The sequence below is a fragment of the Channa argus genome, chromosome 11 (assembly GCF_033026475.1).
Source record: "Channa argus isolate prfri chromosome 11, Channa argus male v1.0, whole genome shotgun sequence".
Classification (NCBI taxonomy): Eukaryota; Metazoa; Chordata; class Actinopteri; order Anabantiformes; family Channidae; genus Channa; species Channa argus.
Genome location: NC_090207.1, coordinates 12,733,487 through 12,757,500, shown reverse-complemented (window position 1 = coordinate 12,757,500; position 24,014 = coordinate 12,733,487). Strand labels below are relative to the sequence as shown.

At 38.1% G+C, this 24,014-nt stretch overlaps 2 protein-coding genes across 5 annotated transcripts in view; both read right to left on the bottom strand.

Annotated features, from left to right (window-relative positions):
- The window catches only part of bmpr1ba (bone morphogenetic protein receptor, type IBa), a 60,576-nt gene extending 43,456 nt beyond the window's left edge, over positions 1–17,120 (bottom strand). The window contains exon 1 of the mRNA XM_067520781.1: positions 17,004–17,120. The gene's annotated coding sequence lies outside the window, so the exon portion shown is untranslated. The remainder of the gene's footprint in view (positions 1–17,003) is intronic.
- A 2,270-nt stretch (positions 17,121–19,390) lies between these two features.
- The window catches only part of pdlim5a (PDZ and LIM domain 5a), a 52,999-nt gene continuing 48,375 nt past the window's right edge, over positions 19,391–24,014 (bottom strand). For all 4 annotated transcript variants that reach the window (XM_067521619.1, XM_067521621.1, XM_067521622.1 and 1 more), the window contains 4 exons: positions 23,806–23,986; positions 22,410–22,530; positions 21,445–21,560; positions 19,391–21,249 (listed from right to left, as the gene is read on the bottom strand). In XM_067521619.1, coding sequence (XP_067377720.1) covers positions 21,160–21,249; positions 21,445–21,560; positions 22,410–22,530; positions 23,806–23,986 — 508 coding nt within the window. In that variant the 3' untranslated portion in view covers positions 19,391–21,159. The remainder of the gene's footprint in view (positions 21,250–21,444; positions 21,561–22,409; positions 22,531–23,805; positions 23,987–24,014) is intronic.

Sequence of the window (24,014 nt, the reverse complement as noted above, 5' to 3'; positions counted from 1 at the left end):
CAAATGTAACATGTTTCCTCAAAGTCATATAAATCTATATTTTTAATCACACTCAGCTTTCACCTCTTTATTTGTTTTTTTACTTACAGTATAACATAAATTAAAAAAAAAAAAAATTAGTATTAAGTCATATAAACATGCAGTGGCTTTATAACATTGCACTGTAATACAGATTTGCAAGTTCTATATTAAGGTGTGCACATTTTATCAGCTCTAGTGATTAGAGGTTCAGGCTGTACAAATTCCCACATGTGGAGCTGGAAAATTAAACTCAAATAAAAATTCTTTGGGTGGGTCCAACCCTCGTCTATAAAAAACTAAAAAAATAATAAAAAAAAAAACATACTCTCCCCAACACTGTGACTAACACTAGATTCATTGGACACAGTTTCCTTTTATTGCCACACTAAAAACCACTTAAGTCTAATGCATGTGTGTGTGCGTCTGTTTTTGTGTGTCTGTCTGAGGCTTTTCCAGCATGTGTTATCCCCCATAGTCAGACCTACCACTGGACAAAGAGGTCAATTCATGATAGGTGTTAAAAAAGTCAGAATGCACATAAATCAAAGCTGTACAAACTCTAACACATCTCCCAAACCACAAGCAGTGGAAAAAGAAATTCACATATAACTTGTACTCAAATTGAAAGGCACCATTCTGTTCCTGACAAAGAAATTCCAGTGGGTCAAAGAAGTCCAGAATCATACATTTAGCTCACACACAGTAATATTTTGCCCCCTAGACCAAACTTTAGTGTTCATGACTGGGCACCAGTTTATCCATTTCTAAATAAATGTATGTTCCGATCAGTCCTTAAAATGTCACACAGATATAAAAATAGCTGAGGTAAGAAATGAGCATCATCGTTGAAGAAGTGTCTCAGATTTATAGATTAGTTACTTTTATTACAATGTCTTACACAGTCAGAACATTTGTTTTTAAAGAGGCTGAACACTGATTATCAACTTACTGCAAAACTGAGGATCGTTGTAATGATAAAAAAAATAAAAATGTGGGTAATTATTGAATAAGCTAGACCAAAGAAACCCTACTGCAGTCTGCGTTTATGCCAGATGTTCTCAAAACAAAATAATTTTTAATTTGACATGACCTGAACAGTGAAGGAGCAAATCTACTACGAGTATTCGTGCACTGAATCATTACAACAAACGATTAAAGGAATGTGAGTAGAGAGACAAGATTTTTTTTTTTTTCAATTATCCATATATTAAAAACCTGATTGCTACAGTGTGTATTACCTCTGAGGTGCAGGCTTCAGCTGACCAGCTCACAGACAACCAGTCATTTTACCACCTGAGCTTCAATCGTCATGTAACATCTGAGGTATGTGGGAAGCTGAAAATGCCACTATGGGTGTCAGTTTACAGTCCAGCCTCCAGGTATCAAAAGCCGGCGTGTCATGGCGAGAGCCAGGCGGTGTGCCAGACAGTTGGTTGTTTCCAAAAAGGATCAGTGAGGTGGATTACTGCCTAAATCCCTCTGAGTTGCTACAAACTGTCATTTCTCTTTCTGCTTCACAATAGGCAATGAAAACACCGACAGGTAGGGTGACACGAGGAAATAAGCAGTGGAAATACATGTAGATTAGAGACCAGATTAGATTAGATTATTAGATAGACAGAAAAGAGAGATTTTCTAATGTGCTGTGTCCTTATGTATGATTTGTTTACATACTAATCCACTTAATGTACACAGATGTCAGAGAACACAGATTTAAAAGCGATATATTCTGATGACAATGGTTGACAATGATTTTTCAGTATGTATAGAATAAAGCCTAGAATTAAAGAAAACCGCAATCTCCCTGTAAAAAAAGCCTAAAAACATCTGTGGATATCCATAGGTTAGGAAATATATGTATGTATATGTGTGTGTGTGTGTGTGTGTGTGTGTGTGTGTGTGTGTGTGTGTGTTAGTTAACAGGTAAAAATAATGAAAATAATAATATCAACCTTGTTTTTTTTTTTTTAATTTATGTCTCAATCTTTCTACCACAGCAGGTGAAAAGTTATTTTTTCCAAGTTAAGAATTTATTTGTGTTTGCTAGGTCTCAATTCCACTGCACCTTTTATGGACACGAACATTTAGGCTGCACTTCTATGCAGTCTTTTAATTATTATACATGGACTCCCTTTCTAAGTCACTGATTTGTATTATTATTAATACCTTCCTTATACAACATTTGTCATGAACTCAATTCTGATCTCAGACCATACTACAAGCCGATATACCACCCACCCACCACCATCTGTAGTGCTAGCCACTAACACAGTGCTGCTATAGAAGTTTTAGTAAATTCTAGAAAACCAATAAAAAAAAAAAAAAAAAAAAAAAAAAAACCCAAAACAAAACAGCAAATTCATGTGAGTCCATAAATAGTTAAATGTCTGAACAGAAGATTGATTCATACTTATGGCTAATGTAGCGATCACTCAGCAAGCCTGTCCTTTTTCCCTACACTCACACATTACTGCTCTAAGGCACTTCTGTTAGCTGCCTTACACACACACACACACACACACACACACACACACACACAATTATATTAAACCAATTATATAAAGTCTTTTTTGCAGCGTGTCTGATGATCAATGTCCATTTTTCACTACCTGTTATAAATAAATCTTAAATCTAAAACAGCACCAAACCATACCTCAATAAAACCAGACTCTGAGAGCATGCAGTATAATATACAATGTGACATTTATTTATCTTCTCCTTCCATTTCTTTTTTGTCTCTCTGTCTCACTTTAACACACAGTCAGGGGAAGGATATATTCCACACCCAGCAGCAGCTCTGTAATTGTATTTACAGCAACCTGGATTAGATTAAAATGAAAACTATCCAACTCCTTTACGGGCCAGAAGTCATCACAAACCAAGGCTGCTCAAGTCGAATACCATTTCCGAGCTGGATACGAATATATATAAAGAAGACATAAGAAAAATGTAAAAAATGTAAAAAAGAAAATAAAGCTAAATGTTATGGTGTGTTAAAGAAGATCCTGCCAAGGGCAGAGAAAAAGATGCACAGACTCTAGGGAAGGAGAGGAAGTGCAGCAAGGGACAATAACAGGACTGGACATCAGTTATATTATAAAGGAGACAAATTTGCATGTCCAATTAAAATTGTACTCTACATTTGCACACAAACACACACAACGTGTGCACACACAAACACTTTATCTATAAAATTCAAAGAGTAATGAAAAGTGGAACGCAGTGTCAAATTATTTTTGTCTCTTTAATTTATTATTTTTTTTATTCTGTAATGAAAAACATTCCCAGAGTCTATTTATGAGACAATGGCAATACTACTGCCAGCAGCACAAAACCCCGAGCTTTAATTCTCTTAGGAAAACTTCTGCCAACTCCAATAAAATACAGGCACCCATAGTTTGCATGTAGCCTAACCTCAGCTGAACTGTTCCCTTTTACACATACAGTTTTGATATAGTGTAGATTTCTGTGTAATTGCTTTAAATTTGTACTTTGCCTTACCATGTAGTGTCCTCATTTACATACGGACACAGGCCCAATCCTACAGTTGCCATGTCCTGTCTCTATGTTGCTGTTAGTTTTGTACACAACGTTGTAAGTTAAAATCCTAATTTACCCTGCTACCTGATGACAGCCTGCAGAAGGACTCCTCAAAAATGTATCCTATCAGTCAAACTTAAAGCATTTGCAGACCACCCCTGCCGGCTGCACCTGCCAGTAAAGGTAACTGTGTTTGCACATGTCTGATTGACGTGCTGAAGCTGGTGACTGACGTGATGTGTTTCCCAAGAAAACACCCCCTGAGGTGTGAAGTACAGTATGGAGTCATGAACAGGTTAGAGCTATGTTACTGTGTGCGAGTGCGAGTGCGAGAGAGAGAGAAAGAGAGACAGACATTACAGCTTGAATTTTAGGAGGTGCCTGAGATACAGAACATGAGTTTGAAGAATATGACTCATTAAGGTGCTATAGACCAATCAGTGTGAACATTCTTTACCTGGAAACAAGTAACAAATCTATGTAAATGCCAGGTTGCCAAATCTTATGCGACTGTTCACTGTCTAACCTTTTCTCACGCTTTTATTTGTGTCTGTCGCAACACAGGACAGTGCTTGGTTTTCTTCCATTTAATTAATAGCTTTTCAAAAACTACAGGAATGGACAGGGGTTGGGATTTTAAATGGTTTTCTAATGTAGTTAAATGAACTATGACTTCGACCTTTCCGTGCAAAAGCTCAGGTTTTTGGATGGACTCACACGACTGGAAGATCACAACAGCTGAAACCTAAGCACACCATTAAATATTCTGCCAGTAAATTATTCTGACATCTTTCTTCTTTCTGTCTTCTTTTATTACAGACACACAAACACACACACATATACACAAAAACCCCACAGCAGACCCACCATGAAGTCACATGCTCCTCCTGTTTAAATCTGGGTAATTATGCTCTTGTGCCTCAAATAAGTGAAAAAGTAAAACTATTTCCAACTGTTAAACAGCATCTGCATTCTGCTGCTACCGAGCAATTTCTTACAGTACATCAGTCCACCTTAACTGTGGTCTGAAGAGATCCCAGACAATGTGCAGAAAAGCAGAAGTGAAGAGACATGAAGGGAAATTAAATGTATGATACGCCCTCTTCAGGGATGTTTTGCTGCATTATGTACTGTAGAGATCAGTTAGCCACTGGACACCAGTTATGTTTCCAAGTAAATTAATGTGGTTATGGCCAATAAACTGAGTAAGTATTACTTTGCTTAAAGGTCCAGTAAGATTTGGTGACACTGAGCAGTGAGGTTGCAGATTGCAAACACTTCCTGCCGCCCACAAAATTTAATTGTGTCTATGTTTCAGATGTCTCAGAGTTCAGCAGCCAGATTTGTAAAGTCAGAGGTCAAGTCATTTTTTCTGTCACCAGTGGGAAGTTAAACCGCAACAAACTCATGAGTTAAAAGAGTTAGTTTCAAGCCAGTTTTATCAAGCTGTTTAAACAGCATGGACACACCCACTTTTAAAATCATGGATGCTTGTTTTAATGCTACTACTTCAACAGGAGAATGACTGATTTAATTCCTCCTCTGTAGCCAGTGTCTGGTTTGTCCATTGGAATTTGTTTCATTTGGTACAATTAGACGTGTTTATATTACACAAAATGTATTATTTAACATTTACATAGCAACCTCTTTAGTGCTTTAGTACTTCACTACAGTGCTGCAGTTTATGTGTTGTATTTACAGTGGTTAATAAAGGATGATACAGATAAGTGACTTATAAGTGTTAAGTAACTGTTGATGGATGGGTGGCTAAAAGGCTGAAAAAAGTAAGTACACAGTAACAACACGAGAAAACTGAAAAAGCAGAGGTATCATGGGGGGCACAATAAGGACAGATGCATAAAACACTAATTCCTACAGGATAAAAACAAATCTTGTAGGAGAGCCACTTCACCTTGAGAACGCCTTGTGGCAACACAGCCTTCAGATTATCCTTAATTTCCTGCAGCAGAAGGCCTGGCAATGACAAAGCCCAAACAAGTTTTCATTTTTTAATTACATGCATTTGTTAAGGGTCAGGAAAAGGTTTGGATTCAGATATAGGTATTTGAATTACACTGTAGCATTCCTTCCAACCAAGATGTGGAGAAGATCAACAGAACACATGGTCAAAGATAATACTGCATTAGTTGTTTTTCAGAGAGTATAAGGAAAATGTTCAGAGGTCAAGGACTTTTTTAATAGTTTTAAATTGAGTCTTATCAAAAATAAAAAAATAAAAGAACTTCAGATAACAAAAGAAGCACAAAAGAGTGTAGTGTAAATAACAAACTACAACACAGAAACCTTCCTGAATACGCATAATTCTTGGAAGTAAAAATTGGGGAAATGTTTCAAAATTTGTCCACTGTGTGGGTATTTTGCCGCAGGCAATTTCAGTCAGTGGGTTTTTTAAAACATTTATTGTTTTGCCAGCTGCACACCAAATATTGCATGTATATTTTATTTGACATCCTTCACCTACCTTGTCATATTTAGGTTCACCCAGCAGAGACCCTAACATTTATATCTGCCAGTTTAAGCTTATTAAATCTTAAAACAGAATATGAAGCTTTGTCAATTGTATTGTTTTATAATTTGATGAAGGTACATCTCATTACTGAGAGATTTTTTGACATCTTGTTTTTTTAAAATGACAAGATGTCAAACAACATGTACGCATACGTAACTCCTGGCACCAAAAACACTTACAAAAAACATCCCTGGCAAAAGGAAAATATATTCACTCCATGACCCTACTGGTGTAAGCGATCAAGAAAATCACCAGTGCAATTCTCTGTTTATACCACAAGACAATTCATCATATTAACTACTTTATACTACTTTATAATATTGTACACAAGTCAGGTTCGTACTAAAAATATACCATGTTATGTTAACTGAAGTCATATTTGCTGGGCAAATGTGCTTTTTCTCCACCTCGCCAATTATAACATGAGCCATTTCAAACTGAAATAATAATCCAACACTAACATTTTTACATTACTCAACAAAACATTAGTTTGTCATGTAAAATTTTTTAGCTGACCATTATTTCTCCATCATTTGCCCTCTGTTTTCCATCTCACACTTTCTCAGACAACAAAAGGACAGCCTCGTTGGAGGGTGGATCCCCCCCCCCCCGGCAGTCGCAGGCCTCATAAATGGCTCCAGACGCAAGGACTCTGTCCACCATCTGACAATGATTAGGACACGGCCTCGACGAATATAAGTAGAGCCTGCACACTCAGTTGCTGCAACACACCTTTATATGCAGCAAAACTAAACATGCCACCCAAGTTTGGGGATGCCAATCAGTGGTGAAGTTGTGAATGACATTCAAATTCATTTCAATGTCAAGGATGCAAAAAAAGGATACATGCAATAAAAAAACTAAACAAACAATCAGAAATATGCCACAGAACAAATGTCAAGACAACTTGACAAATATCACCTGCAGTATAGTGACATTGCAAATCAACTAATAGTAAAATCTATTTTTACACCATGGGAATGCTAAAAATCAATATGACAAAGTGGTGTAGCAAGTCAAAGGACTAGCAAAATTGTACTGACAGAAATGTACGTTGTTAGGGCCTAAGGTTTTAGATTAGTGCATAGATTTTGTTTGGCAATAAACTAACAGTACAAATTACAAGCAGATCCTGTATTAGCATTAGTTGTCATAAACATAATGTACAGCAGCTTTATCAATTCTCTTTTCCAAGTTTTTGTCTTCCTTCTTTCTTTCTGTGTCTCTCTCTCTCTCTCACACACACACACACACACACACAGGGTCTCATTCTCTTTCGCTTTCCCTCTCCTCCACCTAGACATCTGACAGTGATTATAACACAGCTCAAAAACACAACTCAGTTAACTCTCCACTATTAAATGTCTTTGTACCACTGACATAATTTTTTTATCAACACGTAGAATTAACAGATGCACACACACACGGCCCTAGAGACTTTGTATTAGCAAAAAGATAGTCATTGTGGCACACAAAAACACACAGTCACACAACTCAATCATGCAACCACATGGACTTACACACTCCCTCCACCCTTTTGCCCCCATCCCAGGCAGACTCTCATCCTGTCTAGCCCCTCCCTTGCTCCACTGCTCCATCTGCAGTCCCCTGAAACAGAACAGTCACGGCTGTGTGCACCGTTGATTAGCTAGAACCTGAACCCAGGGGCAACAGTGGGGAGCTCAGTGTTCTTTATTGTCTTTACTTTTTTTTTTCTTTTTCAGAAACTATTCTATAGTCGCTGATGCCAAATGCCAAACCTTATTTATATCCTAACATGAATGCAACTGCCACTACTAAAGATAACTTTTCTATAATAACTATCATTATGACAAACCTGAACAAAGAAAAGACATTTTTAGATGACCCTTGCAAGATTCACACACTGGAAGAACATGTGTGGATCTGTACAGTGTTATTTGGGTGTTGTGTGGTAACTTGATTGCATGTTGGCCAGTGTGTGTGCATGAGGTTATTTGTTATAGCTAATTCGTTAATCCCACAACATGTGCCTAAAACCTGCAACAGATGTCTTTGAGGAGAATGTGCACACACACACACACACACACACACACACACACACACACACACACACACACACACACACACACACACACACACACACACACACACACACACACACACACAACAATTAATCCCTGTTCTCCGGTCCTGTTGCAGCCGGTTCTTTTGAAATCTATAGGAACGAGGTTTAGGGAACAAATGAAGAATTATTTGCCCTTGACAGTCAGCAGGCTTTACCCAAAAAAAGACACTGCTGTACGTTCTACAATGTTCAAGACCAGTCCTGTCGTTTTGATTTGGCCTAATGGAATCTTAAAGAAGGCAGACCCATAGAATCCACGGAGGGAATTAACAAGCAAACTTGTTGATGTCTGTCGACCTCATCTCTGTGGAGAGGTCCTGCTAAAGTTGAACCACACTCAATGAACAAAACTGCGAGCTGTGCAGAGATATTTATTTCTAAATGTTTTTGGCTGAGGCTCGCCTTTCTAACCAGTCATCAATTTTAAATACTTTTGATCAATTAAAAACACTTTTGACCATCTCATCTATGGTTATTTAATAATGATGACTCCCTGAAGCACCAGGCAGAATTCAGTAAGTGTAGCAGAGTACAGCAGAGCAGGGTGGGTTTCTTTTGAGTCTTATGCTAAGGATAAGTTGTAAATGGTAAATGGTCTGCACTTATATAGGGCTTTTCTACCTATTGGCGCTTTATACTGCTTCTTATTCACCCATTCACATTCACAATTACACACACACACTCATACACAAAGGGAGCTGCTATGTAGCTGGCCAATACTCACCGGGAGCAACTAAGTTGTCTTGCTCAAGGACACTTTGACATGTGACTGGAGGAGGTATTGAGATTGGTGGACAACCGCTCTACCTTCCGTCGCCACAGTTGTAGCCTTAAAATATCCATCTCATTCTCCATTATGAGATGAAAATACATTCAATTAAGTACACCTGGTAAATATGAAAAAGTTCCTTTTTAAAGAGATTAAAAAAACAAGTTTGAACATGTTGGTAGAGTATCATCACTGCAGTGGAAAATTTTGGGTTGGTGGTGGCTTTTTCGACCAAAGTCCGCTACATGTGAACTGTGCTCTTAAACTTAACGTCAGTCCTATTGTAGGTCTTGTATAATCTGCTACTTTACAAAACCCACAGACTAACTTTGAAAAACAATTGTCAGCAGCTGGACATGGTTACTGCTATTGCAGGGTGTGTGATTTCTACCCCCCCCCCCCTTTTTCTTTTTTTCTCCTTCAGGAAGCTGAGTGGACCTGGTTCAAGGGGTCCGGCTTATAAAAACACTACTTCCAATATATGACATTGAATATAAAACTCTGCATGTGGTGCGCACGTGTGTGTGTGTGTGTGTGTGTGTGTGTGTGTGTGTGTGTGTGTTATGGGGTGACTTTTTCAATGAGAGTTCTCTAAAAGAGAGGACAGGGACTGAGATAGTGTACTCTTTCCCCAAACAGACATGTAAACAGCATCATCTTTTGAAAAACAAAATGAAGCAATATACTCAGGTTTGTTCAATTTATTCATTTACAAGTTCAAAGGAAGATGGTATCAGCATGTCGTGCTTTGTTTTCTTAACCCACCCGAAAAAAACCTAACAAAAAAAACAAAAAAAAAAACAAAGGATCTGTGACTTTTAATATCTGTTGCACACATATATTACTGGTTGTTTTCCAATTGTGCTTATGAGCAAGACAGAAAGAGTGTGTGCACAACAAAGAGAGAGATGCTGATCTAATACATAGTCATCTTCTTGATCGTGTTTGGCTTGGAACCTACAAGAGCCTTTTAGAGACATCTGGTCTATCTTGGGACTCTGTTACTCTGAATATTTTTCTCATTTTGGAACTTGCTGTCCCGCTTTCTGGTAGAGCTAATTCAGTGTTGAACATCTGTTTTTTTTTTCCCCCTATGATCACCTAATCAAATCTACAAACAGCACCTCTCCTGCAACAGTATCTACCACAATGTGATATAAAACTTTTTCCTCATATACATCCTCCTTTTTCTTCAGCTAGGTTCTGGTCAAACTCATCGTTAGTCTCTATAAAAATATACATCAGACTAGATTATAAATATGGTCTTCATTTTCATCTCATCGGTAGTGATCAATGTATTGGTCTTGGCTATGAATAAGATGATTCAATCACACTACAACTTGCAGAGACTCCCAGAGGCCTGCTTCATATTCCTAGTTACTGTAATTGCCTTGTAATATGACTAAGTATAAATCCAGCAGACATGTACTGTAAGTGAAGAAACAGGCCCCCTAGAGATTTGATTTCACATGCATCAGATTTAGTATCTTGGGGGTGGATTTGATTTGGTATCAATCGGATTTAATTACTCTGGAATAATGACTTTGGAAAACACATTGACAAGGCCATCATGGATTTATGTTTCGTGAGGAGGTAGTGTCTGCACAAGAAATGTGAACACAATTGAAGCCAGGGGGGTCTCAATGATGTGACACAAAGCAGTGCATCTGCAGCAGCACATTTGCTACTTATCTGTGGAAGGCAGGGGAGGAAAAACAGAAAGAGAAAAAAGAGAGGGACAGGGTTAAGAGACAGAAAGAAAACAGAATACCAATTTCTGAGTTTGATAATACACATTATAGCTCATCCTTTGCCAAGACACGTCTGTGCAAATCCCAAAAAGCCATTTATCGTTGCAGACCTAAATGCGTGCGTGGAAGACCATAAAACTAGAGAAAAGAGAGGGGGGACGGACAGAAGCAGAGCAAAAGAACAAAAAGGAGCTTCATACCACAGAGAAGTGCAGTTAATACCTTGAACTCCTGGAATAGCTACAATCTCTTTGTTCACTTAACATTTTTTCCGGGCTGTCTGCTTGTTTTATTTTCACTGACTGGCTGGCTGTGAGTCATCAATTCCTCTGAAGTCTGTGTGCCTTATTTACACCTTTTTATTGGATGCAAGAATTACAAAAAAAAAAAAAAAGCAGGTGATCAGAATTTTTTTGTTGTGAATGCAGACATGCTATAAAAATCCTATATATATGCTATACGCGGTCTGCCTTTAAAACAGGTTAAACATTGTCCCTCACCCAGTCTAACCTTTAACTTCTCAGACATTCTCAGAAAATTATTAGCGAGCAAGGCCACGACGTAGTAATAAAGTAATTTGTCTCCGTCTGTCTTTCTCTCTGCACATATTGTAACTAAAACCTGACAGTTGATGCATCTTTTTATATTTACCTAACGCCAAATGAAAGGGATACCGAGCACAATGATTATGCAAGTAGGGGCCCTACAGTTGTCAGGTGATGTCTAGATTGAGCAATGGCCCTTCCTGAAACTTAACAATGACGCTTGCTCTTAGGCCAATACTCGTCTCCTTACTGACGAAACAGCACCTCAAAGGAGGCACCATGAAAATTGAGGGTCTCAGATTTTGGGTGGCAGGAGGGATGTAATTGTCCTAAAGTGGATGCAGATGGTTATCTTTCTTTCCTCCGACCTCTTGTTTCTCCCCTCATCACTCAATCATTTCCCTCTCTTTTTTCCCTAAAGTTAAATACAGGCCTGGTGATTACTTTGGTTCAGAAATCAGCCTAAAAAAAAAACACAAGAAGACAAAGTTGTGGTTTAGACACACAAAAAAAATACAAATAAAGGCCTCAAAATTTAAAGCAAAACAATATGTCAATTAAAGCATCCTCACGGCATCCTATATTTAATGTTTGTGTGCAGGGTCGTTCTTATCGGCACTGCTTCCATTAGTCACGCAAATTTTGTGGACATTGTTATAAAGAAACAAGTACAACCAAAAGGAAATTAGAGAAGCGAAAACTCAAACACACAGAGAAAAGAAACTAAAGTGAGGTGGCTGATCTGCGTGACCTGTGTGAATCAGAGCGCAGTGAGACAAAATATCCAAATCATAAGATCAAAAGCTGACTGCTGGTATGTTCACCCAGTGGGACTCAGGCCCCAACTTATTCTGTGGGCTTTTAGTTGGACTAATAAATCAGAATTTAAAAATGTTTCATACCATCATCAATCTATGCAGCTCTCAGTGCACTATTATGGCCAGCAGCTTTACTTCAGCCACAGTTCATCACAGTAATGTGCTGATTACTATGATCTCCTTTTGGGTCCCGGAGCTGTCTTCAATAAACAGAGGGCTGGGACATTTCAACTATTGTTTCTAAAAGGTGCCGATATCAACTCTGCCCCATCACTCAAAGGAAAGAACAAGGAGAACACCTGGGGAGGAGTGGCTGACCTATGTGCCCTGTGTGAATTACAGAGCACGGGGACAGATGTACTCCATCACAGGATCTGGAGAAGTTGCGTGTATAAATGTGCGCCCTGAGGAAGAGCAGGGGAATGATGAAGCTTTAGATTATGATTATCAGACTGTGTGATAGATGAGCAGGTCCAGAAAAAAATAAAACTTATAGGCACAGATGTGAATAGATATGCACTCTATATGTGCAAGCACAAATTCGTGCTATATCACACCAACACATTCTTGTGACTCCTACTCTGTCCCTCCTGTTAGAAAGCAGTACATAATGTCCGTGCATATCCATTGTTCATCATAAAAACACTTGTCCATGACACACACCTACATTTCCACATAATTTACAGCTGACAGCTGACAATACAAAGTTGTGCAAACTACCACCACGTCTCACACATACAAACACACACACACTCCTAAGGACAGACCATGCAGTGGACAGCTTATGCCTCTATCAGTGTCTTCCTCTTCATTCATATACAACAAAACAGCTGTGTTAAACTCAGTAGGCAAATTTCCTGTCAGATCCTATCTTGTCTCAGTTGCTATGCCTTTCACTAACAAGAGTCTTTTTTAACTAGATGGATTTCTTTATGGACTTTACACTATTTCATTTGATGCAATGGCTGCCTAACAATGAATGAAGTACAGTACAGTTTGTGCAACTTTTGCAGCATTCTCCTCTACTGTTATTTGATAGTGACTAATACCTGAAGAGCTGTAACGAGTGTAGCAGATGGCAGAAGAGCAGAGCAGAGCAGGAAGAGAGAGACGGCTGGCTGGAGCAGAGTGGACTGATTTTGAGTCTAGCATTATGTTGCAAACTGTAACTGTAAGTGGTTAATGGTGGCAGAACTTTGTAGAAAACTCTTAAATACAAAACGCCCCTCTGTAAGACTGCAAGATTCTTGCAGAAAGTTGTGATACATGCATTAAGTGAATTCCAAGTTTGTTGTTCTTAAACAATAAAGGCTCAAACATACCGTCGGCACATCCCTGCCAAGAGACCAACATAAAAGTGGACGTGCACGCACTCCTATTCATAGAACAATTGGGAATAGACACACGGACATGTTATACACATGCTATGGCAACTCTGCAGAGTGACAGCAATAAGAAAAGGTGCTCCTTTCTTTGTTGTGTTTCACTGAGCAATGTCAAAAAGTGATGAAATACAAGAGTGTATATGCTTTACATAAACATTGTCAAGAATGTTTCATACCTTTGATATAGGAAACAAGCAGCTGGTTTACTTTTCTGGCACATGTGCATTTGGTGCACTGGGGCTGCGGACATGAATTTTTGGTTTGCAAGCACTTGTCCTTACAGAGTCTATCCACACTCTAGCAAACTGGGGAGATGATGAAATTTACTTCATAAATACAGATGTGCAGATGGGGACTTAAGAAGAAAACCTTGGGATCAACCTCCTCTTCAATAACTTTACACCTACACTGAGCAACAACTGCATATTGTTGCATTAAGGCCGATATCAGAAGACCCAACTTGATCTCCTGACATACAGTGGGAGTAATGCGTATGATGTTCAGTGAAAAGTCTGTCTGAGCCTGCTTGCATGTGTCAGCACATACTTATTTTAACATATCAAAGCAGCAAGCAGGCAATGGATCACAATTTCCATCTAAAAAGTTGAGTGTCAAAACTTTAACTCATCCCAGCTTCAGAGGACAACAGAGGAAAACCTGATGGGATCCATGTGTGTGAAGACAAAGATCACACATACACACATGTGATGTTGCTTATCGAGTCACTTTTTTAAAAAGGTTTTAATGTGCAGACATTTTTTTTCCCCCTCAGTGTTTAGAACAGGTCAAAACATATGTTCAGAGACAGCAATGATGCCCATGTACTTAGTTGGATTTCTTGAGCTTCAGACAGCTGAGCCTTTTGTCAAGGGAACGTATACAAAAGTAGTGTACGTCACAGCTGAGAGATTAGGAAGAAGAGTATCACTTTAGGGAAAGTTTGAGTGAAGAAATAATATTTCATCTGTTCAAATCCTCCCTTAATTAATCTGACCAAATCCAACTTGACGTCCGCTATTGAACATGTGGACACCACGCAGCCTGTCGGGTAGACAGGCTGCTGAGGGTGATCTCATGTGTTGCTTAAGAAGGTTGTTTGCAAACTGTGCTTTAAATTCAGCTTGAGGTACCCACACCTCTTTGTTTAAGTTTTATGGCAAATAATGGCAAAGTTTTACTGTGAAATAGTAGCAGGAAAAGTAATTGACCGTAGCTTTGTTTTAACTGGGGTTAGTTAACCAAGTCAACAAGTGTCTGAAAATGCCTAAACCTAAACTTTAAACCTGCAATGTACAAAGTAAAAACAAAGGAGGAAGGAAACACTTTTCCGGGTGCTTGTTGATTAATTTCTTCAAGAAGACACCATGAGCCAGGGATTTGAGACATGATACATTCGACAGTTTTATTTTACACATGCTGCAGTCATGTTTCATTTTGGAAACCCTTTAAGGCTGTTTTTACTATCTCAACATCTCATCAGTTTCGAGGAATTTTCAATGCCTGAGGAATCCCTGCTAAGAAAGAATCAGAATATCTGTGTCAAAATTCAGGTAACAGATACATATTGCAACATTTCTATAAATCACACTGATAATATAATTAAGAAAGAGTTTGGGAAGGAGGCCTCAAGTGCAGCGCTCTCTCTCTTTTTGATTGTTATCAACTACATCTGTAAAGTGGGGAAATTGGACATTAGAGAAGCTTAACATGGGCTGTCCCCACTAACAGTTTTTTTTTGTTGTTGTTGTTGTTCATTCAGATCTTTATCCTGTCTTCCTTATTGGTATTTAATACACGTCTATAGATGTGTTCACCTGCAAAGGAAGAACGTGGTGACTTACTCAGTTTTAAGTGTTTAAGACATTTACATTTCCCCCTTATAAGTGGAGAATAAGGAGAGGCTTTAAACAACACATGCTGTCACATCGGTTTTGTTTTGTTTCCCTTTTTAACTTTGCACATATCTAAGACTGAGACCCATTTCGGGAAATACAAATCCTGATTTTTTTTTATTTTTTTTTTAAAGTGGCTCTATCACAGTGAATCCTCATGACAATCCAACTTTGCATGACATAAGATTGAGACTGATTCTTGTTCTACTGGGCCACTGCACATGTAAATGTACTATTTGACTAATTCTCTGTCAGTCTTTTCCTCTTTTGGCTCTCTTCTTTTGTCCAGTCAGAGTTTGGCTTTGGCAAATTTGCTATTCTTGGCATGTAGATAAGCTCCAGCAGTGGGATCTAAATTTCCAGCAGTTAGTATCAGACACCTTGTCTCACATCACGAGATGTGGGACACACACACAAGAAAAGTATAGGAGGGAAATGTTCTGTTTACAGCTGCAATGTGAAACTCAATTATACAGCCAATTGAAAGTGTGGTTGTTTCTCAGATTTGTGTGATGAGTTCCTGACCTAAATAAGATTGCTGTTCCCCATGAAGACTCAACACTGCACAAATGTATTAGACTGACAGACGATAAAAATACCCACACATGTGGACCTCTGGTCCTCTTATTTACATCTGCTGAGTACTTTTCTGCATGGTCCCCTGGAGTTGCTGCTCCCCCAAACCCCTCATATGAGGTGAAGTCAGATTTGGAGCCAACATTTTATGCCATCTGGATATACATTCACACATGCTGGTTTATGTGCACATGTATACACACATACAGATATACGCTTATCATAACCCACACTGACAAACACCTGGACCTGGTTACTGGAGCCAGAGGGATAGCTGTATACTGTGTGCATGCCTGTGTGTATAAATGGGGTGTATGGGGAATACTGGGCTGTAGGTTATTCAGTGCTGGAGGCTGTGTTGAGGTTCGTTTTATGTTTTTTTTTTCTTACTCTGTGAGCCCTTGAAGAAAGGGGCTCACTTCATTGCGTCTCAAAAATTGAAGGCAGGTCATTGCTACTACAATCTGCAGACAAAGACAATAATCAAAACAACTGGGGGGATTCACCATCTTCAGAATAAAGCAACTGTGGAACTACTGTAAATAGTTGTTGAAATTTGCTAAAAGTTACATGTTAGTTGCAGAAAGTCAAGTCATTTGACGGTTAGCAACATCTCTATGCTGTGCAGAGAAGTTTGAACATAACATGAAAGCACGCTTTTCCATTCACCCTGAAAAACTGAGAACTAAATAAAAATCTAACTTCCATGACTCACGTTTGGGACATTTTCTTTACATTTCAACATCTTTACACAGCACTGACTAAGACAGACATCTTACTACCGTTTGGGACAGGCCTGCATTGACTTTATACAGTTTATTGCGTGTTAATTGTAAACACGGGTGCAAACAGAAGGAGCCTCTAAACAGCGTTGATATAACGCAATTCCAACTCCTATCAGCTCAGAGTGGTTAAAGAGCAGGGAGCCAAACAAACCAAAGAACAGGCTGTCAAACAAAGCCAACAAACAAACCGAGCAGAGATCTGTCAAACTGCTGCGACGGACACAAACTAAATACTGAGCAAAAACTGCAACAGTGCCACCCGCCTTCACTACACGTTAACTCACCTCAGGAAGTGAAGTTGTTTTCTTGCTTCGGTGGAGAAGAAAACTTTTAACACTCGGTAGTCCGGGTACAGATGCGAGTCGGTCTCTGTTGCTGTTGCTCTTTCTGTCCCCCCCCCCTCTCTCTCTCTCTCTCTGTCCCCCCCCCCCCCCTCTCTCTCTCTCTCTCTCTGTCCCCCCCCCCCCCCCCTCTCTCTCTCTCTCCCCCCCCCCCCCCCTCTCTCTCTCTCTCTCTCTCTCTCTCTCTCTCTCTCTCTCTCTCTCTCTCACACACACACATACACACACTCACACGTGAAACCTCTCTGCTTCTCTGAAAACCATTGGGATGTATGAGATGCGATTAGTGCCACAGCGCAGCGCCTCTTCTCCTGGTCTTTAATTTTACTTGCTGACTGACACACACTGCACAACTGAAAATCGAATCACTAAAAACAATAAACCCATTAGCAACCTGGAAGACAATGATAAAACAGTGGTTTGAATAGAAGATTTATTGTATTGTACCTAGGGCTGGGCACAGTGTGTCACTTTTGTTGTTTTTGTCATATCGATTAATAATGATATTTATCATATTGTTTAAGTCATAATTCTTTACTTATGGAAGCTGGCACACTCATCTGAAGTAAAGGTGTGTGTCACTGTTACTGCTTCAACATGTGCCATGACCCCCTCCTTATTTTGGTGGTGTTTGTGGTTGCGGTTGTGGAAGAAATATAATGTTCCCACCGCTTTATGGGGCTGGTTTCTCACACAACTTTAAAATGAGAGATCTTTGATCAATTTCCAAATGACAGAGAAAGCTCCTCTTTGTCAGCCCTGCACCGCTGTTGGTGGACCCCTGTGAGATGTTCATGTTAAAGGCCTGTATGCCAACATGTAATGGTGCAACATGGGACAAGAGGGAGGAGCTACAGTCTGTAATGATAGCATGTTATGAGTTAATAGGCCACAATGTGTTAAAGAAGAAACGCTTTTCTGCAAATAGGTTAAAGTAAAAAAAAAAAGTTTGTGAATTTTTTTTAAACTTAAGAAAAATAGAGAAATATTCCATTCACTTTCCACTCAAATCAAACAAATAACTGTATATTACCATATTACTTCAAATAAGTGTAATGCGTGAAGTTCTATACGTGGTGTTAAATCACTCAACACAAGGAAGCGGCAGATGGAGACTGATAACTTTTTTTTAACTTCTTCTTCTTTAGTTTTTTCTAACTCACACTTTACTTCCCATTACCTGTCACCTGACATGCCAAAAAACAATCAGGAACCAGAATAACCTTAACACATGCAAATGCAATTAAGGCACAGAGAAGCAGATTCAGTCCACCAATACAAACTCAAAAGTGGCAAACCAAATTATAAATTATTCTTACTATGATATATAATAACTAAGAATAACATAAAATTAGATCCCTGCAATTTAACTCAAATACAGATTACACAACTTCTCAACGAAACCTTACATAAGCAATGACCACTAAACCTTTGTCATGCCAAATATAAAATGTGAGGCATTAATGGAGGATGATTCACTCTTACCTGTGCCGTAGATCCATCCCCCCACACTATTTTTGTCTATGCTATTCCAGAGAAGACCATAATACTAACAGTCCATGCTGCAGCATGTGATTGTATCTCAACTAGACATCTCTTGTGATAATAAAATCTTGAAATGATTTCTGCTCTTTTTAAAAATTAGACAAACTCCCATTAATGTTTAGGTGGTGATGGTGTAATTGGTGTTGGGTGGTCATGTTTTTAGTTTGTGATTTGTTGATTTGTCTTGTGGAAACTTTATACAACCTAAATAAAAATCAGTCTTTTTCACAATGCTTTTATATCCTGGTGTGTTCAACCCCATGTGCAGGAAAGAGCTATTAAAGTCAACCACTGTTGTGTGGAAGATCCCCCTCGACCTTCACAGCATCTACTTTGTATCTCTGTTTCCATTTGTCCACATTTACTCTGACCTTGCACAGCATAGTGAAGAAATGCCTTGAAATCTGGATTTCACACTTTCTATCTCAGCTTATTCTACACCACAAGGTTTCTCAAAAAATAATACGGGATGTTTGATATGAAAAGACTGACACTGAAAACAGAGATAAAGTAACCAAAAAAAAACCTCCAAGGTTTAACTGTACGTGATCATTTTAAGACTTCCAACTGTAATTTGGCGGATAAATTAATTATTTTTAAAGAATGTTTTGGTTTATATTCTTTGTACTTACCCCATTTGGGCCTCAATGTAAAAAGTCTATTTTTTTTCATAATGATAATGTGACTTTTGGACAACAACTTTTTGGTCATTTGCTATGGTGTCAAACAAATTAAAACGAACAGTATTTAGTGTTTGGTCATATTAAAAACAAAATATCACCAAATTATCATGGTCACTGTTTATTTGTAGACAGTCAAGTCAGATATTAAATAAACAAAACAAAAACCCCATCCATTGCCTCCTTAGTTCATGAACAGCAAAATTCTCAGTTAACCAAACAATCACATGTATATTTTTAGATAATGCATTTTCCCTCTCTATAAACAAAATAATATAAAGTTGGGAGCAAAATTTTGCATTTCCCTTGATAAATCAATTAAAAATTAGTTTTAATTCATTCCTGATGAAACCAAACTGTACAACAAAGTTGTGACAATGTCTAAAATGTAAATAAAATAAAATGCAATGATTTGCTTTTGATTGAAAATAGTACAAAGACAATTTTATTTAAACAGTGTCTCACCTTTTTCTGGGAATGGAGTTAGTATACTGTTTAATACAGTTATAGTATGGAATATATGTTTAACACTTTATGTTTGGCCCAGAAAGAGCTACTCATACTTTGAAACATATGGAGGAACAAATAAACCACAAATAAATGCTATTCTAAAACATATAAATATAATGAAAAAAATATAGGTAAAATATATTAAAATATGCATATGATTCATGAAATGATATGGCACTCAGACTGGAAGAAATTTCTGCCTATGATATACAATTATCAAGGTATGCCAAAAAACAAATCAAGAAAAATGCATTAATATTCAAATATTTTGTATGTATATGTATTGTTCAATTATGTCCACCATAAAAATCATATAAGCCTCATCTCTCTTTTGGGTTTCTTAAGGTTTAACGATTCTTCTTACCAAACATGATATAATGCTTTAAAACCAGTAGCCTATTTGTCGATTTCACCAGCTTCACGCAACAAATAGAAGAAAAAAAAACTATATATATATATTTAAAGAATAGAAAAGTGTAAAATACTATTAATCATTACTCATAAGCAACATCTTTTACCATCACCCCAGACCCCCAGATATTCAACCCAACCTATATTAAAACAAGCATACAAGCACATTTTGGATGTATTACTATATATATTTTGATATTTGAACTGCTATCTAAAATATGTTTTTGCTTATATGGGCAGCAAACATCACAACAGAAAAATATTACAGTCTGACACAGAAATTTGAACAGTTTATAGTCTCTTAAACAGCTGCTGGTCAGATTATTAATAATGGATTACAGGGACTCAAACATTAATACTAACAAAAATAATCAACTCTGTTGAAAATAATGTCCAATATTATCTGTTTTCTATATTTATAAACTGTAAGTAGTATGGGTATTAACAGGTTTTCCTGAGGCCACAAAATGTGATGATTTGACCACTGCCATGCTTCTAAGAAACACAAGTTAAACTGTGGTGTAAGACAAACACACTGGGATCCCAAACAGTTATACTGTAGTATTAAGTTTCTGAGTTTGGTTATTCCTAGTGGTAGTGTTTGGCAACTGTTTTACTTTTGTATGCATGAGAAAACCCTAATTAAAATTATGCAAAACTCTTCTGCGTTTCAAAACATTTTTTGCTAAAAGAAAAACTCAGAACAGTGATCATTTGCTCCTTATATTATATGACAAAAGTAGGTAATGTTTTGGTAATTGATCTGTATACTTGGACAAGAAAAGCTTCACATAAGCACACATGGCAGAGTATCCCTTAGTGTGACCTGCCACCACTATGTCTGTACGTAATTGCAGTATCCTTTGAGTTTTATTGTTACATGTACTAAGACCTTCCCACCCACAACTTAGGAGAGTGTGTGTAGTTTAAAGGTTGTGAAGAAAATCTGATATTCATATCTTCAGTGTGTGAGCATGTTTTTTGCAAAAAGGTTTGTCTTTCTTGGAGAAGAAAGTCTGGCCTTCCAAAGTGGTGCAGCACACCTGAGGAGATATATGAAGGATACACAGACATTAAAACACAAAACAAGCTTAGATGTATAGACGTGTCTGTATTACGTTCGAATTTTGCACTGATATGTATATTATATCCTTGATAACAATGATAAAACTGCAACTGGCTGTGTTTGTAGGATACACAATGAACTGAATTTACTGTGATATGTGGTTTTGACTTACAGCACAAACAAAACAGGTGTCATGCCAGATGTAACCAAGGGCCTCCAGGAACTTGTCTCCAGCCTCGATGGGGAACTCACAGCCATGGCAGCCAGTCCCAAACAAACTGTAGAAGTCTTTTAGAGACAAAGATATCAGAAAACCTTCCTGTTAGCTAAGAGTGCAGAATTAGCCATTAGCTCCAGCAATCTAATTATATGAAACTGTGGATCTATTTACATTTACAGTGCAGGAATTAACAGTGGGACAGTTTAGAATATTCCAGTGTGTTAAATCCTGATTAATAATTACACCCAGGTGTTTGTGCTTGCATTTAGCATTTTCTTTTTGTAATTGGTGACAGATGATAGAAGAGGAGATGATTTTAGATGGAACATTTAGCCTGTTTTTCTATTTATAATTTTTCCCAGAAAAGTAAACTTGTGCATTGTCTCATTGTCTTTACATGATATGTGTTGAGTTAATAATACTGATTCTTACACATACAATTTACAATCATCTCTGATGAGTTGGCTTTAACAGTAGGACACCCTGAACAGGATCTTCGTATATTTTGATGTTGCAAATATTAAAACTAGAATAAAGCAGCATAGCTCTGAACTTGTGAACAACAAACAGCAGCATCACACTACTTCTATTTTTTGTGCTAATTTTAAGTTTAGGAGGAGGTGTTGAGAGGCCATTCCTCTTCTCTGGTGGCACCCACCGATGCATACACATCCTGGCTTGTTTGTAAATGGGAAACCCATCTGATAATAAAAGGTTTACATCACACTTCAACATTTTACTGTAACACATTCAGCACAGTTCTTGTGTGCATGACTGAGTTAAAAACATGCAGATATAAATTCAAAACAGAATTTTAACTGTGTTTTTTTATCAACTCGCTGCTTTTTTCGTTTACTATGAGACAGCCTTCATCTAAGCTAAAATCAAAACAGCCAGTAGCTCCGATCATGACTTACCTTGTTCACAGTATGGTTCTCCGTCCTCCAGGTGGAAGGTGTTGTTTCTGATTGGCTCCTGACAGTAGGCACACAGAAAGCAGTAGACATGCCAGGTCTGTTTGAGGGCATTAATCACCTCCTAGGTAAACATGCATAAGTTTGGTAAGTTGAAGACATTTTACAGTTTGTGTCTGATCTTGCTGTGTGCAAAAGTCAGGGGGATCAGATTCCAGTTTACCCACCAGTGTGTCCCTGAGCGAGATGTATAATTATATTATATTATTATTCTGTATTTGATCCAAATGGATGTAGGTCTGTTTAACATGTCAGAAATTATTACCCTTCATGTGTTACACCTGAATATTCCTTATTTTTCTTCCTACTGAGGCAAACAACCGAGCTTAAAATAGACAAGGTGCTTTCTTTCCCACCGCTAAACTGTGAGAACAGGACAGGAGACAGAATAAATGGAAAGTTGGTGGGCCAGAGTAAAATGGGGGATTTGCACAGAGAGAGTGAGAGTGAGAAAACCAGTTAATAAGAAGCTGTAAGCTGTTCAAAGATGTGTGAGAAATAGAGGCTTGAAAGGGATTGAGGCCAAAGAGGTTAGAACATGTGAGGGATGAAGGTCAAAGCTGTGGGGAGCAGAGATCTCCGCTTTGTGACAATCTGCGTTCATACTAAATCTGCAGCCTCTAAGCCTAATTCTCCTAACATACTGCGAAACATTCTATTCTGTAGTGTTAAAAGTCAAGTATATTGTATTTTTGGAGCAACTTCATGTAATCATGTTCATAGAGTGTCGGCCACCAAACTTGTTTACACATCCATTTCCCCACTTCAAAACCCTTAAAGTGTAGCTGGTCTTTAGTGAAAAAGTAAAGAGCAGTGAAGCCTAAGAAATAAACTGACACATGGTTGATGCAGTTGCAGTATTCAAGCCTCTCATGGGGACTGATACGTACACAATGTTGCAAACAGGTTACTCTTTCCTAAGCACAAGTTGAGTGGGATATTTAAGAAATGAGGAAAAGCAGGGACATAACAACCATAAAACCAATAACAGTCTGTAAAAGAGTTGCACTAAATACTATAGAAGATAAGTATATTTTGGCATCCAAATAACAGGTAATAGAGTTTGAAAAGCTTCAATGTCAACACTTGTACGATAAGTGAATTGGAGTAACGTTTTAATCTAAAATGGCTTAGAGTTAATTACAGCACAGTAAACCAATGAGGGACACACAAACACAGGAACAGCTTGAGGTTTAGTTTATTTCCTAAGGACATTTCAACATGTGGACTGGAGGAGCTGGGAATTTAACTACCAGAATTGCAGTTTCCTGAGTCCTGCATCTATGTAGAGGGAAACAGCATAAAAACCATACCAACACACTGTAATGCTTAAACTCACCCCCAGTATCTTGGTTTGGCAGCGGCTGCATGCTGGAGCAAAGAACTCTTCATAACAGTGTTCACAGTAGACACATCCCTGTTCCTCCACAAAGCCTATATCTGCTAGGGACATATGGCAGTGGGCACAGTTAAATTCCTCCTTATGCCACGACTTCCCCATTGCTACCAAAAAGGGCCCTCTGAAAAAACAATTAAGTAGAGACAATA